General features: G+C 37.3%; 1 protein-coding gene across 1 annotated transcript; it reads right to left on the minus strand.

Annotated features, from left to right (window-relative positions):
- Positions 1–328: 328 nt before the first annotated feature.
- LOC130879515 (olfactory receptor 5B12-like) lies at positions 329–1,276 on the minus strand. The gene has a single exon (XM_057778130.1). It carries the CDS (start codon positions 1,271–1,273, stop codon positions 329–331), a length of 945 nt encoding a protein of 314 aa, XP_057634113.1. The 5' UTR covers positions 1,274–1,276.
- Positions 1,277–13,317: the final 12,041 nt, after the last annotated feature.

Consider the following 13,317-nt stretch of genomic DNA (forward strand, 5'->3'; position numbering starts at 1 on the left):
TTTTATAGTATCCTTCCACTCTCAAGAACAAATGTTTCAATTCAGAGAAAATAGTTATAGGACAGCAACTCATATATGAAATGTGGTGTAATTTGGAGTACTGTTGGATTAGAATCTTGATTTTTAAAATTGAGCTGCCTTATTTTAATAATGAAATATATATAATGCATAGTAAAAATAAAAAGAATGAATAGAAAAGACTTCAGTCATAAAATATCTACTCACCCATGAAATATCTCTTAAGAGAAATTAAACTAAAAATAATTATAATAAAATATTTATAGGCAATATGTTTTGAAGTTTTATATCATTTTCATGTACTTTACACTTAGTAGACTAATTCTAGTGAAGACAATAATTTCACAGCAATTTTCTTGAATGTATTCTTAACCTCTTTGTTCCTCAGGCTGTAGACAAGAGGGTTTAGCATGGGGATGATCATTGTGTAGAACACAGATGCTACTTTGTCAGTGTCCATGGAGTGACTGGAGCTTGGCTGTAAGTACATGAAGATGATTGTCCCATAGAAGATGGTAACAGTGGTGAGATGGGATGCACAGGTGGAAATGGCCTTCTTCCGACCCTCAACAGAACGCATTCTCAGGATTGCAATAAAAATAAGTAGGTAAGAGTTCAAGACAACCAATATAGTTAAAGTAACATTGAATGCTGCCAACGTCATCAATACAATTTCATTATTAGAAATATCAGAAGAAGAAATAGCCAGCAATGGGGGAATGTCACAGAAAAAGTGATTAATTACATTGGAATGACTGAAGGAGAGGTGGAAAGTGAGGGCAACATGGATGGAAGATTGCAAGAGTCCATTGATATAAGAACCAACAACAAGCAGGGAACATTTTGTAGTCGTCATGGTGGTAGAGTAATGCAAGGGTTTACATACTGCTGCATGACGGTCAAAAGCCATTGAAGCAATAAGGAAAGCTTCAATAATTGCAAAGGCTATTAAGAAGAACATTTGGGCTGCACATGCATTGTAGGATATGACCTTGTGTTTTGTGAGAAACCCTTCTATTACCTTAGGAGTGATAGCTGAGGCATAAACACAGTCTACCAGTGAGAGGTTACTGAGAAATATGTACATGGGAGTGTGGAGTCTGGAGTCCAGGAAAATCAACAGTATCATCCAAAGGTTCCCAAGTAATGTGGTCAAATAAATGAGAGTAAAGATGATAAATAAAAGGAATTGCAACTCTGGGGCATCTGTTAACCCCACAAGGATGAATTCAGTCACCTCTGAAATATTCTGCATCTGTGTTATCTGGAAATTTTAACAGGTTCCTAGAATGAAAGGAAGAAATAATTATTCTATATTGACCATACCATAAAATTTGCCAGTGACCAATTACTCTAACTAAAATGTTAGTGTTATTTAATGTGAAGGAGCCTAAACAAGAAACTGGGGAGAAATGCTTATTTAAGTCACTTATCTGGGAGTAGACAAATGGAGACTGCCTCTTCTGCACTGTTTATTGGGTTTCTTATTATGAATCTATGGCTTCTTACAGTTTTCTGTCATACGATAATAATTACTTTAGTAACCCACATATAACTGATTTGTTATGTTCCACATCTATCAAAAACACTTTTCTAAAATATACAAAGTCAGTCAGCAATGTAAGAATATACATTGATATTCTTATAATGTAAGAATATACATTGCTACATGTTAGTAGCAAAACTTATCTGATGTATTTCCTGGCAATGATGCTTGCACCAAGTTCAACTCACTAGCTGTATCTATGCAGTGATTTTAGGTGCTGCTTCATGGATACTATGTTTTAACTTCAATTTGTCAAGGTCTTCCCTTGAATTCTCTTTGAACCACAGACCAGATGATAACTGCTTACTGTATGAAGCATACTATTTGTGAAGTTTAGATATGCAGCAATATACAGAAATTTAAGAACATAGTTTCCCCCCCAAAGTAGAAATAATTTTAATTACTTTCTTTTAATTTAATGGGTTTAATTTTTCACAGAGACTGATATTTTTTATTATCATCATCACACAAGTCTGTTTTGTTCCTGTTTGATGGAGAATAGATTAAAAAGGAATAAAGAGTTACATTTGTTCTGTCTACAGAATCTGTGTCATCAAGCAAAAGTATTTCATGTTGTACATTTTATGATTTGGATCAAGTAATACCTGACTATGCAGCTATCATTATACATGAGTGTACTTTAACCTGAGAGCCACTATTAACTTGGGAATCTCGGGGATACTCATTCCTCTACATTAATAACAACTTATATTCCAGGCAATAAAGGAGGTAATAATCTTATTCTTTTAAATGGCCATGGTGAAATTAATTCTTCTTACAAGGCTATATCTGCACTTCTATTACAAAGAATGTAGATGTTCTTGCAAATTATAAAAGAAACTAAAATTTTTAAATCATGTATTTCATACACGTTACCTTCCATCCCCTTTCTCATATTTTTGTAGTTTCCTCAGAATGTTCATCTGAAAGTACTATTTTCTAACACTTGGTGTCCTCAAGAAAAGGGACTTAGTAATTGACATGTCAAATAGATTTTTGAATGTCCTACAGCTTTCTGAAATTAAAAAGAAGCTATAATCTGTGGAGTGCCTTTCCTGTACATTACAAATATCAGAAAATTAGAACATGGTCTTCCTCTGGAATGAAACTATCATCACAGGATCTAAAAGTCCTTAATGGCAGGAAGTATGGCTTCTCTAGAACAGTGTAATAGTAAGAAGAGTTGTGATCCACCAGTGAAAAGATTATTAGTAATATTTTGTCTATGACTCATTCTCTTCCCATTCTATGCATTAAGTTGACTTTTTGTTTGCACTTATGAAATAAAAATGACTGGGTAATGTATCGCCATTTAAAGAACTGAATATGCATACATACACACACATATGTATATTATATATATATATGTAAATACATATTGATACTTACTATTATGACATGAATAGTCAAATAAGAGTAAAAATGGTGGCTGTTAGATATTTTATATCTAAAGCAATGACCTAGCATCCAGGAAAGCATTGTTGCTGTTCTCCTTCTCCACTAGTACAGCTCTGCTCTGAAATGGGGTCTAATCTTGTACTATATTGTCCAACAAAAGACGGGAGACCATTCCCAAGCAACACATATATCTCAGGGGGAGCAGTGGAAGTCCCTGGAGACTTATGAACATACATTGGTTCTTCAGCCTGATGTTGATGAAGAACAGCAGAGGACAGTGTTTATATTTTTTTCCAACAGCACTTATGAAAGTATTGGGAAGCTTAGAGGAAAGAGCACCCAGTTATTAATCATAGCTGCTACACAATAAGATTGTATACAAAAAAAATGAAAGCTTTACTAAAAGTTTACTTAGGTAATTTTAGGAACTTATGCAGATGTTCTGATATCAGATGCTCTCAAATCTTAAGAAATGGCCCCAGGACTTTTCATTCTCTCATTTAAACTTTATGAAGAAGAGATGACACATAGCCTCCCTCAGCTTTTTCTCACACTCTCTCTCTGTTCCTTTCTGTCACACACTGATCAGCAAAAGCACTCTCTACAGAGGAACCCACAGTCATCATAATTTCCTAAGATACAGAGAGGGTAACAGAAACTAAAGAACAGAACACTAAACAATGGCAAGGTCAGTTATAAGCTCTTAGAGTCACTTCAATCATCAGCACTTCAGATGCTTAAACACCAGTCCAAAAACAGTAAAATAAATAGTCATGATAAAATACCCCCATCAGAATCCAGCAAGTCTATTAAAGTATGCCCTGAGTAGTGCAATATATCTACGGCACAAGGCAAGGACTTCAACCTATCAATTATGAATATATCCAAGGTCCTCAAAGAGACTATGAATAAATCCATTAATGAAACATGTAAGAACACATACAAAGAATTGAATAAAATAATGAAAACTGTCCAAGACATAAAGTACAAATAGAAAAACTAAAATAACGCAAACTGAAAGGAAAAAGAAATGGGAAAATTTAGAAAGTCACATAATATCCTCACGGTTAAGCATTACCAATAGAATATAAAATACTGAAAACATAATCTCAGGCATTGAATACAAGGGAGAAGAAAAGGACACTGCAGTCAAAGAAAATATTAAATGAAAATGTAGGAAATCTGGGACACTTTAAAATTTAAAACTATGAATAATTGGAATAAATGAAGGAGAAAAAAGCCAATTTAATGGAACAGAAAGTATTCAACAAATTCACATAAGAAAATATTTCCCCAACCTTTCAGAAGGAGGTGATATCTATGTACAAGAACTATAAAAATACAAAGTAGAAGTAGAAAAGAGATTATTATGTCACATAAAAATTAAAACACTAAGTGTATTGAATAAATTGATGATCCTTTAAAATGAAAGGGAAAAATACCAAGTCATATATAAAGTCAAGTTCAATATAATAATACTTTACTTTCACCAAGGCCAGCTAGACTGAGACTGAAAGTGCATGGGATAAAACCGGACTCACTGAATATGGTGGACAATGAGAGCTGCTGAGAAGCCAAGGACAATGACACTCAGTTTTGATCCTACTCTAGCTTGTTTGGATGCTCACCTTCCTAGACTTGGATGGAGCGGGGAGGACCTTGGACTTCCCACAGGGCAGGGAACCCTGACTGCTCTTTGAACTGGAGAAGGAGGGGGAGGGGAGTGGGGTGTGGGGAGTGGGGAGAAGGGAAGGGAAAAGGGAGGAGAGGAGGAGGCAGAAATTTTTAATTAAAAAAATTAATAAAAAAATAATACTTTACTTTATAGTAAACTTTTACCAAATAGGCCAATAAGGATTTGCTACTTATTCTGAGACTAGAGATAGCAGCCCAGATATTACTATACTCAACAAAACTATCTGTTATAATGAAAGTATAAGATAAAACATGATTCTATGATAAAACAAAATGTAAGTAATGCCTATCTATCAATAAAACTCTAAAAAGGGTACTAAAAAGAAAAATCTATCCTAAAGTGGTAAACTACACTCAAGGATACACAAAAATAAATGATCCCAGAACATCAAATCAAAAGAAAAAATGCCACACCATTGTAGCAAAATAAAATCAATCAATAAATACTGCTCATTTATAACTCTCATTATCATGGTCATAATTTTCTAATAAAAAGACATAATCCAAAATATTTTATTGGAAAACAGAATACATTTTTCTGTTGAATACACAATATACACCTTCCCATCAAGGATAAACTCTGATTCAAGATAAATATTGGGAGAATATATTGTAAGCTAATGGTTCCAAGAAGTAAAGAGGTGTAGCCATTTTAATAGCAGACGAAATAGAATTCAAGCCTAAACTAATCAGGTTATATAGGGAAGGACATTATATTCCAATGAAAGAAAAAAATCCACCAAGAGTATATTAAAATTTATATCACAAACTCAGGGCTCCAAAACACATAAAAGAAAGTCTATCATGCCTTTAGTCGTATATTGATTCTTAGCATAGTAACAGTGAATGGTTCAGTACCCTACACTTGCTAATAAACATAGCATTCAGACAAAAACTGAACAGTGATTTTCTGGGCATAAATAATGACATAAATAAATGGACCTAGCAGATATTTATAGAACCTTTAATCCAAACACAAATGAATATTCATTCTTCTCAACAACTCATGGTACTTTCTCCAAAATTGAGCACATACTTTGACAAAATCCAATCTCTGGATAAAAAAACTTTTTCTACTTTTTTATTAAGTATTTTTAATAAATCTTTTCTCATTTTATTTAGCTTTTATATTTATCATATATACTTACTTACACAATATGCATAATACATACATACATATATATGTATATTTATAACCACAAACAAAGATCAACTCCAAATGCTTTAAGGAAATTAACATAAGACCAAATATCCTGAATCTGATAAGAGAAAAAGTTGAAAGTAGGCTTAAGCTTACTGAAACCAAAAAAGATTCTCTGAAGGAGACACTGATGGCATAATCAGTAAGCCCAACAATTATTAAATAAAACCCCATGATGATGAAAGGTTTACGTATTGCAAAGGACACCATCATTCAGATATAGAATTGGAAACTTGGGGGTGGGGATGGGGTGGGGGTAAGGGGAAATGGGGAGAAAAAAGTGAGAAGGGGAGGATGGGGAGGGCTTGGAGAAATGGGACGATTGGGATGGAGGCAGGGTAGATATGGAAGTAGGGAAGTATATATCTTAATTAAGGGAGCCATTTTAGGGTCTGAGAGAGACTTGACTCTAGAGGTGTTCCCATGTGTCCATGGAGATGTTCCCAGCTAGATCCTTGGGCAGCTGAGTAGAGGGAGCCTGAAATGGCCCTATCCTATAGCCATACTGATGAATATCTTGCATATCACCATAGAAACCTCATCTGGCGATGGATGAAGCTAGAGACAGAGATCCACATTGTAACACTGGACTGAGCTCTAAGGTCCAAATGAGGAGCAGAAGGAGGGAGAACATGAACAAGGAAGTCAGGACCGCGAGGGGTGCGCCCACCCACTGAGATGGTGGGGCTGATCTAATGGGAGCTCACCAAGGCCATCTGGATGATGGAGCATGTGATCAAACCAGACTCCCTGAACGTGGCTGACAAGGAGGGCTGACTGAGAAGCCAAGGACAATGGCACTGGGTTTTGATCCTACTGCATGTAATGACTTCGTGGGAGCCTAGTCTGTTTGGATGCTCACCTTCCTAGTCCTGGATGGAGGGTGGAGGACCTTGGGCTTCCCACAGGGCAGGGAACCCTGACTGCTCTTTTGACTGGAGAGGGAGGGGAAGGGGAAAGTGGGAGAGAAATGGGAAGAGGGGCGGAGGTGGAAATTTTAAATTAAATAATAAAAAGAAAGAAAGAAAGAAAGAAAGAAAGAAAGAAAGAAAGAAAGAAAGAAAGAAAGAAAGAAAGAAAGAAACTGCCATACAGCCTGTAAAACAGTGATGAGCTGTTTCACAAATAACAAAGCAGGCAATTAGTCATGTCACAACAAATGCATCATTTTGGGGAGGGTGAAAATTTCACTTTTGAAGAATGTAGAAAAAAGTCAGTAACTACTAATGAGATTAACTGGCACAGAGTTGAATATCTTTAGCTATCACTTTTGTCCAATGCCTCTAGATTATTTGAATCAAATCATTCAACCATGTGGGATACAAGCTGATACCAAGTCTGTAGGTAAATATTTGTTTATTTGTTTGTTTGCTTGCTTGTTTTGATTTCATTTTATGATTTCAAATCATAGTTCTCACCTTCCACCCACCCCTCCTCACCTCCTGCCTGCCCGCCCTGATCTACTCTTCCCAATGAATAAAAGCTCCCATGTGGAGTCAACAAAATCTTGCACATTAAGTTAGGACAGCCAAGCCCTTCTTTCCTGCAATAAGACTGAGCATGGCATCCCACCATAAAGAACTGGTTCCAAGAAGCTTGCTCAAGCACCAGGTAGTCCTACTGCCAGGGGTCTCTTGGAAAGTCAAGCTTTACCCCTGTCTCCCACACATGAAGAACCTAGCTCAGGTCCATGGAGGCTGCACAGCTGTCAATCTAGACTTCATGGGTTTGTATGAGCTTGGTTCAGCTCTATGTGTAGATTTCTCCATCATGATCTTGACATCCCGTGCTCACATATTTCCTCCCCCATCTCTATGATTGGATTCCTAAAGTTCAGCTTGGTGTTTGGTTCTACATTTCTGTGTCTGGTCCAATCAGTTGCTGGATGAAGGCTCTAAAATTATATGTGGGGTATTTAGCAATATGATTATAGGCGAAAGTCAGTTCAGGTACTTTCTCCATTATTGCTAGGAGACTTTGCTGGATTCATCCTTGTGGACTCATTGGAATTTTCTTAGCACCAGGTTTCTCCCTAACCCTATAATGGCTCCCTTTATCAACATCTCTCTGTCATTGCTCTACCATTCCATTGCTCTTCCAGTCAAACATTCCCTCATGTTCTCATATACTATCCCCTTTCCTTTATCACCCCAATCTCCAGTTTTTCCAAGAGATTTCATATAATTACCCTTCCCAGGGCAATACATGTGTCCCTCGTAGTGTCTTCCTTATTTGCTAGCTTCTCTGGAGCTATGGAATGTACTCTGGTTATCTTTTGCTTTACATCTGGTATATTCTTATGAGTGAGTACATACTGTGTTTGTCTTTCTGATTCCGTGTTACCTCACTAAGGATGGTTTTTTTATAGTTTCATCCAATTGCCTACAAATTTCATGATATCATTGTTATTTTCCTTTTTTTCAAAAAAAAACCATTGTTTTTATTTTACATACCAATCCAAGTTCCCTCTCTCTTCTTTCCTCCCTCTTCTCTCACCTTCTTCCCACCCTATTCCCCATCTTTCCTTTAGAGAGTGTGAGGCCTCTCATGGGGAGTCAACAAGTTCTGCCACATTGCTTGAGGTAGGACCAAGGCCCTCCTCTCTGTATCTATGCTGAGCAAGTTATCGCTCCATAGGGAATGGGCTCTAAAAAGCCAGTTCATGCAATAGGGATAAATACAGGTAACATGGCCAGTGGCACCACAAACTGCCCAAGTCACATAATTGTCACCCACATTCAGAGGGCCTAGTTCAATCCTATGCAGCTTCCCTAGCTATCAGTCCAGAATCACTGAGTTCCCACTAGCTCATATCAGCTGTTTCTATGGGTTTTCTCATCATTGTCTTGACTCCTTTGCTCATATTATAGCTCCTCCCTCTCAATGATTGGACTCCAGGAGCTTTGTCTAGTGTTTAGCTGTGTATTTCTGCATTTGCTCCCATCAGTTACTTGATGAAAGTTCTGTGATGACTATTATGGTAGTCATCAATCTGGTCGCAGGGAAAGGGCAGGTAAGGCAACCTTTCCATGATTTCCTATGTTCTTAGTTAGGATCATCCTTGTGGATTACTGGTAATTTCCCTAGTGCCAGGTTTCTCACTAACCCCACAATTCCATAATTACTCTCTCTATCATGTTATCTCCTTTCTTGATCTCCCTCTCTGTCTATCCACCATATTAGCTATCGCATCCCCTTGTGTTCTCTTCTCCCTACCCTTCTCTTCCCACTCACTTTAAACCCTACCTCTTTCCTTCCTCCATACTCCCACTTTACTCAGGAGACCTTGCATGTTTCCCCTTCTCAGTAGCAAGATCCATCCATTCTTGTCATTCTTAGGGTGATCCTTGTTTCTTGGCTTTTCTATGATTGTGAACTTTAGGCTAGTTGTCCTTTGCTTTATGTCTAATATCCACTTATAAGTAGATGCATACCATGTTTTTTTTTTCTTTTTGATTCTGGGTTACCTCAGTCAGGACAGATTTTTGCCGGTATGATGAGGCTGCTCCAGGTCTCTGGGACTTTGTTATGGGTGGATGTGCTGTAAGATCAATTGTTTTTGTTTGTTTGTTTGTTTGTTTTTTACAGATGAGTAATGCTTCATTATGCAAATGTACTACATTTTCTTTATTCTTTAGTTGAAGTACATATTCATTGTTTCTAGGATCTGGATATTATGAACATTGTTGAGAAAGTGTCTTTGTGGTATGATTGAGCATCCATTGGATATACCCAGAAGAATATTACTGGTTCTTGAAGAAGATTGATTCCCAATTTTCTGAGAAACCTCCATATTGATTTTCAAAGTGTCTGGACCAGTTTACACTTCCACCAGAACTGGAAGAGTGTTCCCTGCCTCCACATCCTCTGCAACATAAGCTGTCCTCATTTTTGATTTTAGCCATTCTCACAATGTAAGATATTATCTCAGAATTATTTTGACTTGCATTTATGTGATGATTAAGGATGTTAAGCGATTCCTTAAATGTCTTTGTGTCTGTGGATTAATCTCCGGGTCTTCTATTTAGATCCATTGGTCCGCCTGTCTGTTCTTATGCCAAACCAGGCTGTTTTCAGTACTGTAGCTCTGGAGTAGAGTTTGAATTCAGGGATTGTGATGCCTAGAAGTTCTTTTATTGTACAAGATTGTTTTGGCTCTTCTAGGTTTTTTGTTTTTCCATATGAAGTTGAGTATCCTTCTTTCAAGGTCTGCAAAGAATTTTGCTGGGATTTAGATGGGCATTGCATTGAATCTGTAGATTTCTTTTGGTAAGAATGCCATTTTTACTATGTTAATTCTGCCTACCCAAGAGCATGGGAGATCTTTCCACTTTCTGTTGTCTTCAATTTCTTTCTTCAAAGATTTAAAGTTCTTGTCATAAAAGTCTTCCACTTGTTTGTTTAGAGTTACTCTGAGATATTTTCTGCTATTTGTGATTATTGTGAAGGGTGATGTTTCTCTGATTTCTTTCTCAGCACTTTTATCATCTGAGTACAGGAGGGATACTGATTTTTTTGAGTTAATCTTGTTTCCTGCTACATTACTGAAAGTGTTTATGAGCCTGGAAACATCTCTCTGTATCGTGGAGGGAATCTGCCATGCTCTCCTGCCTGCCCAAGCCTAGTAGACCTGATCCTACCACCTGCCCAGGCAGGAAGAGCCAAGCCATGAGCATGGTCTTAGCTACATTCCTCCTGACCCTGAATGGGCACACAAGCACTTCATATGGAAAAGCAACAATAAATCAATGAATAGCTAAAACAATGCTGTACAAGTCCATATATTAATATTTTAACAACATTAATTTCTTTAGTATATGTTAGCATCCAACTTGTTATATTTGAAGTTGTTTACTTTATCACTCGGCATTTTAAATTTTGGTCTTGAATAATTGAGACTCCTGTTCCCAAAGCACGTGATTTTATGATTTCTTCTGTTGTAAGAAAGAAACTAAATATAACTGAGATTTCTATATTTTTTTCACAAAGGGCCTATTTGACTTCATTGTGAGTGTCGCATCAATGTAGGGAGTAGTTTTTACCTTTATCTCTAGTATACATGTCTATTTGGGGATGGATAGATTAGAATACAAATATACCCACATGACCTCATTTTGAAATGTTTGTCTGTTATACAATTAGGAAGGTCAGATGTGTAGGCCTCCCATGTCCCTGAAGGAGCCAGGAAACACATCCTCATATGTTTAGATAAGCTGACATACAGGTGAATATTACAAGTTTGATCATAAGGGGAAACTGTTTTTATAAGCAACTATATGCTAAAGAAGGTAAATGCTTACATTTCCATGGAGGTTCTAGAGTGAGCTTAGTGTCTCCAGATTATACTTTAAATTTTCTTTTGTGGGGTAGTAGCTAGGGTCATGGAGAGGTTGATCCCAGGTGTTTTTTCAGATGAATTTTTGACAGAAGGAATGGCCTTAGGCCTTCAGTTGTGATGGGCCACTTTTCTGGAAGAACCTACCAGTCTTCTGTCATAGTGTACCCTACTGTCTGACCCAACTTACTTCCTTCCTTGCTGGTGTATGTGGAACATTCTAGATGTGGCGTTGTCAAGAAGATGAGAATTGAGAAAGGGCTTAATATACACAGTGGCCCCACTGGCTCTATGATCATTCTTTTTGCTGTGTCAACAGAAAAATCCATTGTCTCAGGCTTGAACAGACTCCTCTTTTGGTGTCCCAGATAATAAATAACAGAAAGATTCTCTGATAACCGAATAGTTGCCAAGAGAGCAAAGATATCATCTTTTTCCAATGGAGTCAGACTGAGGATCAGGTTTCTTTTTTTTCTTCTGTAAATCTTTGGGCATTCATTTTTCCAGGCCCTTTCTCTTTACATTAAGCACATGGGCTATCCCTGACACTGAGTTGGGAAGACTAGGCTACCTGGCCTCCCTTGGGTCCTTCTCTGAATGCACTACCATTATCCTGAAAACTTTTCTATCTTTCCTCTAATCTGGATCTCTGTTTTTGAAAGTCTTCTAATCTATATCTGAATGCAAGAACCTATTCATTCCTTCAAATTCCTGAAATTTCTATAACTCTATGCATGTAATTGGATAATAAAAACAATGATAATGCCCCTTTGGGTTTGGGGTTGTCCAGATCAATGGAAATAAGCTAGTAAACCTCCCTGAGACACTGATTTCCCTGAAGTATCTTAGATACCTTTGTGAGATTTATTGGCTTTTGGGCCAATCCTCTCATTTCAATAAGTAGGGATAGGCCATAATTGACAAGAACTCTCCCACCTTGATCAGTTTTTTATTCCCAGTTTGGCAAGGTTGAGGGCAATATACAGTCACCTCTTATTTCTCTATCAATCCCCGTGTGCCTGGACTCATCACAGCCTTTGTGGTCTTATGATCCCACCCTTTTCCTTGGAAGTTAAAAGGGTACTTAAAAGTTACTTACAGTCAGTCCATGTAGGTTCAGGGTTAAAGAAAACACAGCAGGTTGATGAGGGCCTGATATTTCTCAGAAAAGGAAGGATGCTGGGTCTTCCAATTTTGCAGATAATTGGTTGAAAAAAAAACAAAGATTAGAAAAGATACATACCCATCTCTCCCCATAAATTCCTCTGTCCATACTGCCTTTCTGAGAAGGGGAACAGATAGGATCTGGCTCAAATGGGGTTGAAATTAACCCTACCTCTTCTCAGTGTGCAGAGGTAAGGACCAGTCAGGCAGAGGTGAAGAAAAATTCTGATAAACCCATGGGTCTACATGTACAGAGGCCATTTAAAACCAAATAAGTTCCTGGAATGGTTTAATGCATGGATTGTAAGGTGAGACAGAAATGGAGTAGATCCAGAAGGTAGATAAAGTGTGGAGGGACTTGGAGCAGTTCAGGGAGGAGAAACTATAATATATGACATTAGAAAAATTTTTCAATATAGAAAAGATTATCAGAATAGCATCTGGTTGGTTTATCTGGTATTCTCAAATTCTTAACATTGTTGTTAAAAGTTGTTGTGACTATGAGCACTATTTCCTTGAAATAATTTTTCCCTCCATTTCTTCCCACCTATTTATCTTTTCTTCTACATAACACTCTCAGCATTGACAGGCTCAGTTTGATGAAGACATTCCACATAGGACTGAGTGTTCCAAAATCTCTCACTCTCTGCACACTTTGCAGTTATGAATCTCAATGTCAATCCTCATCTATTGAAAGATAAAGCTTCTCTGATGACGAATGAGTAAGGCACTGATTTACAAGTAGCAGAACATCATTAAGAATCATATTACTGCAGTGTTCCATAGCAAAAAGGTAATATTTTATTTTCTCTAGACCCATGAGCAATCTCAGGAATGGGTTACATCTCATGCAGTAGGCCCTGAATACAGACATGTTTCTACCACTATCCCATCAACATATCTTATAGTCAGATCCCCTTTATAAGTTGCAGATTTTGTAGCTGGGTTGATTATTACCTT

The sequence above is a fragment of the Chionomys nivalis genome, chromosome 8, assembly GCF_950005125.1.
Source record: "Chionomys nivalis chromosome 8, mChiNiv1.1, whole genome shotgun sequence".
Lineage (NCBI taxonomy): Eukaryota > Metazoa > Chordata > Mammalia > Rodentia > Cricetidae > Chionomys > Chionomys nivalis.

What these genes read in the sequence shown, in the direction of transcription:
- LOC130879515 (XM_057778130.1), bottom strand. Translation starts at nt 1,273, where the DNA reads ATGCAGAATATTTCAGAGGTGACTGAATTCATCCTTGTGGGGTTAACA.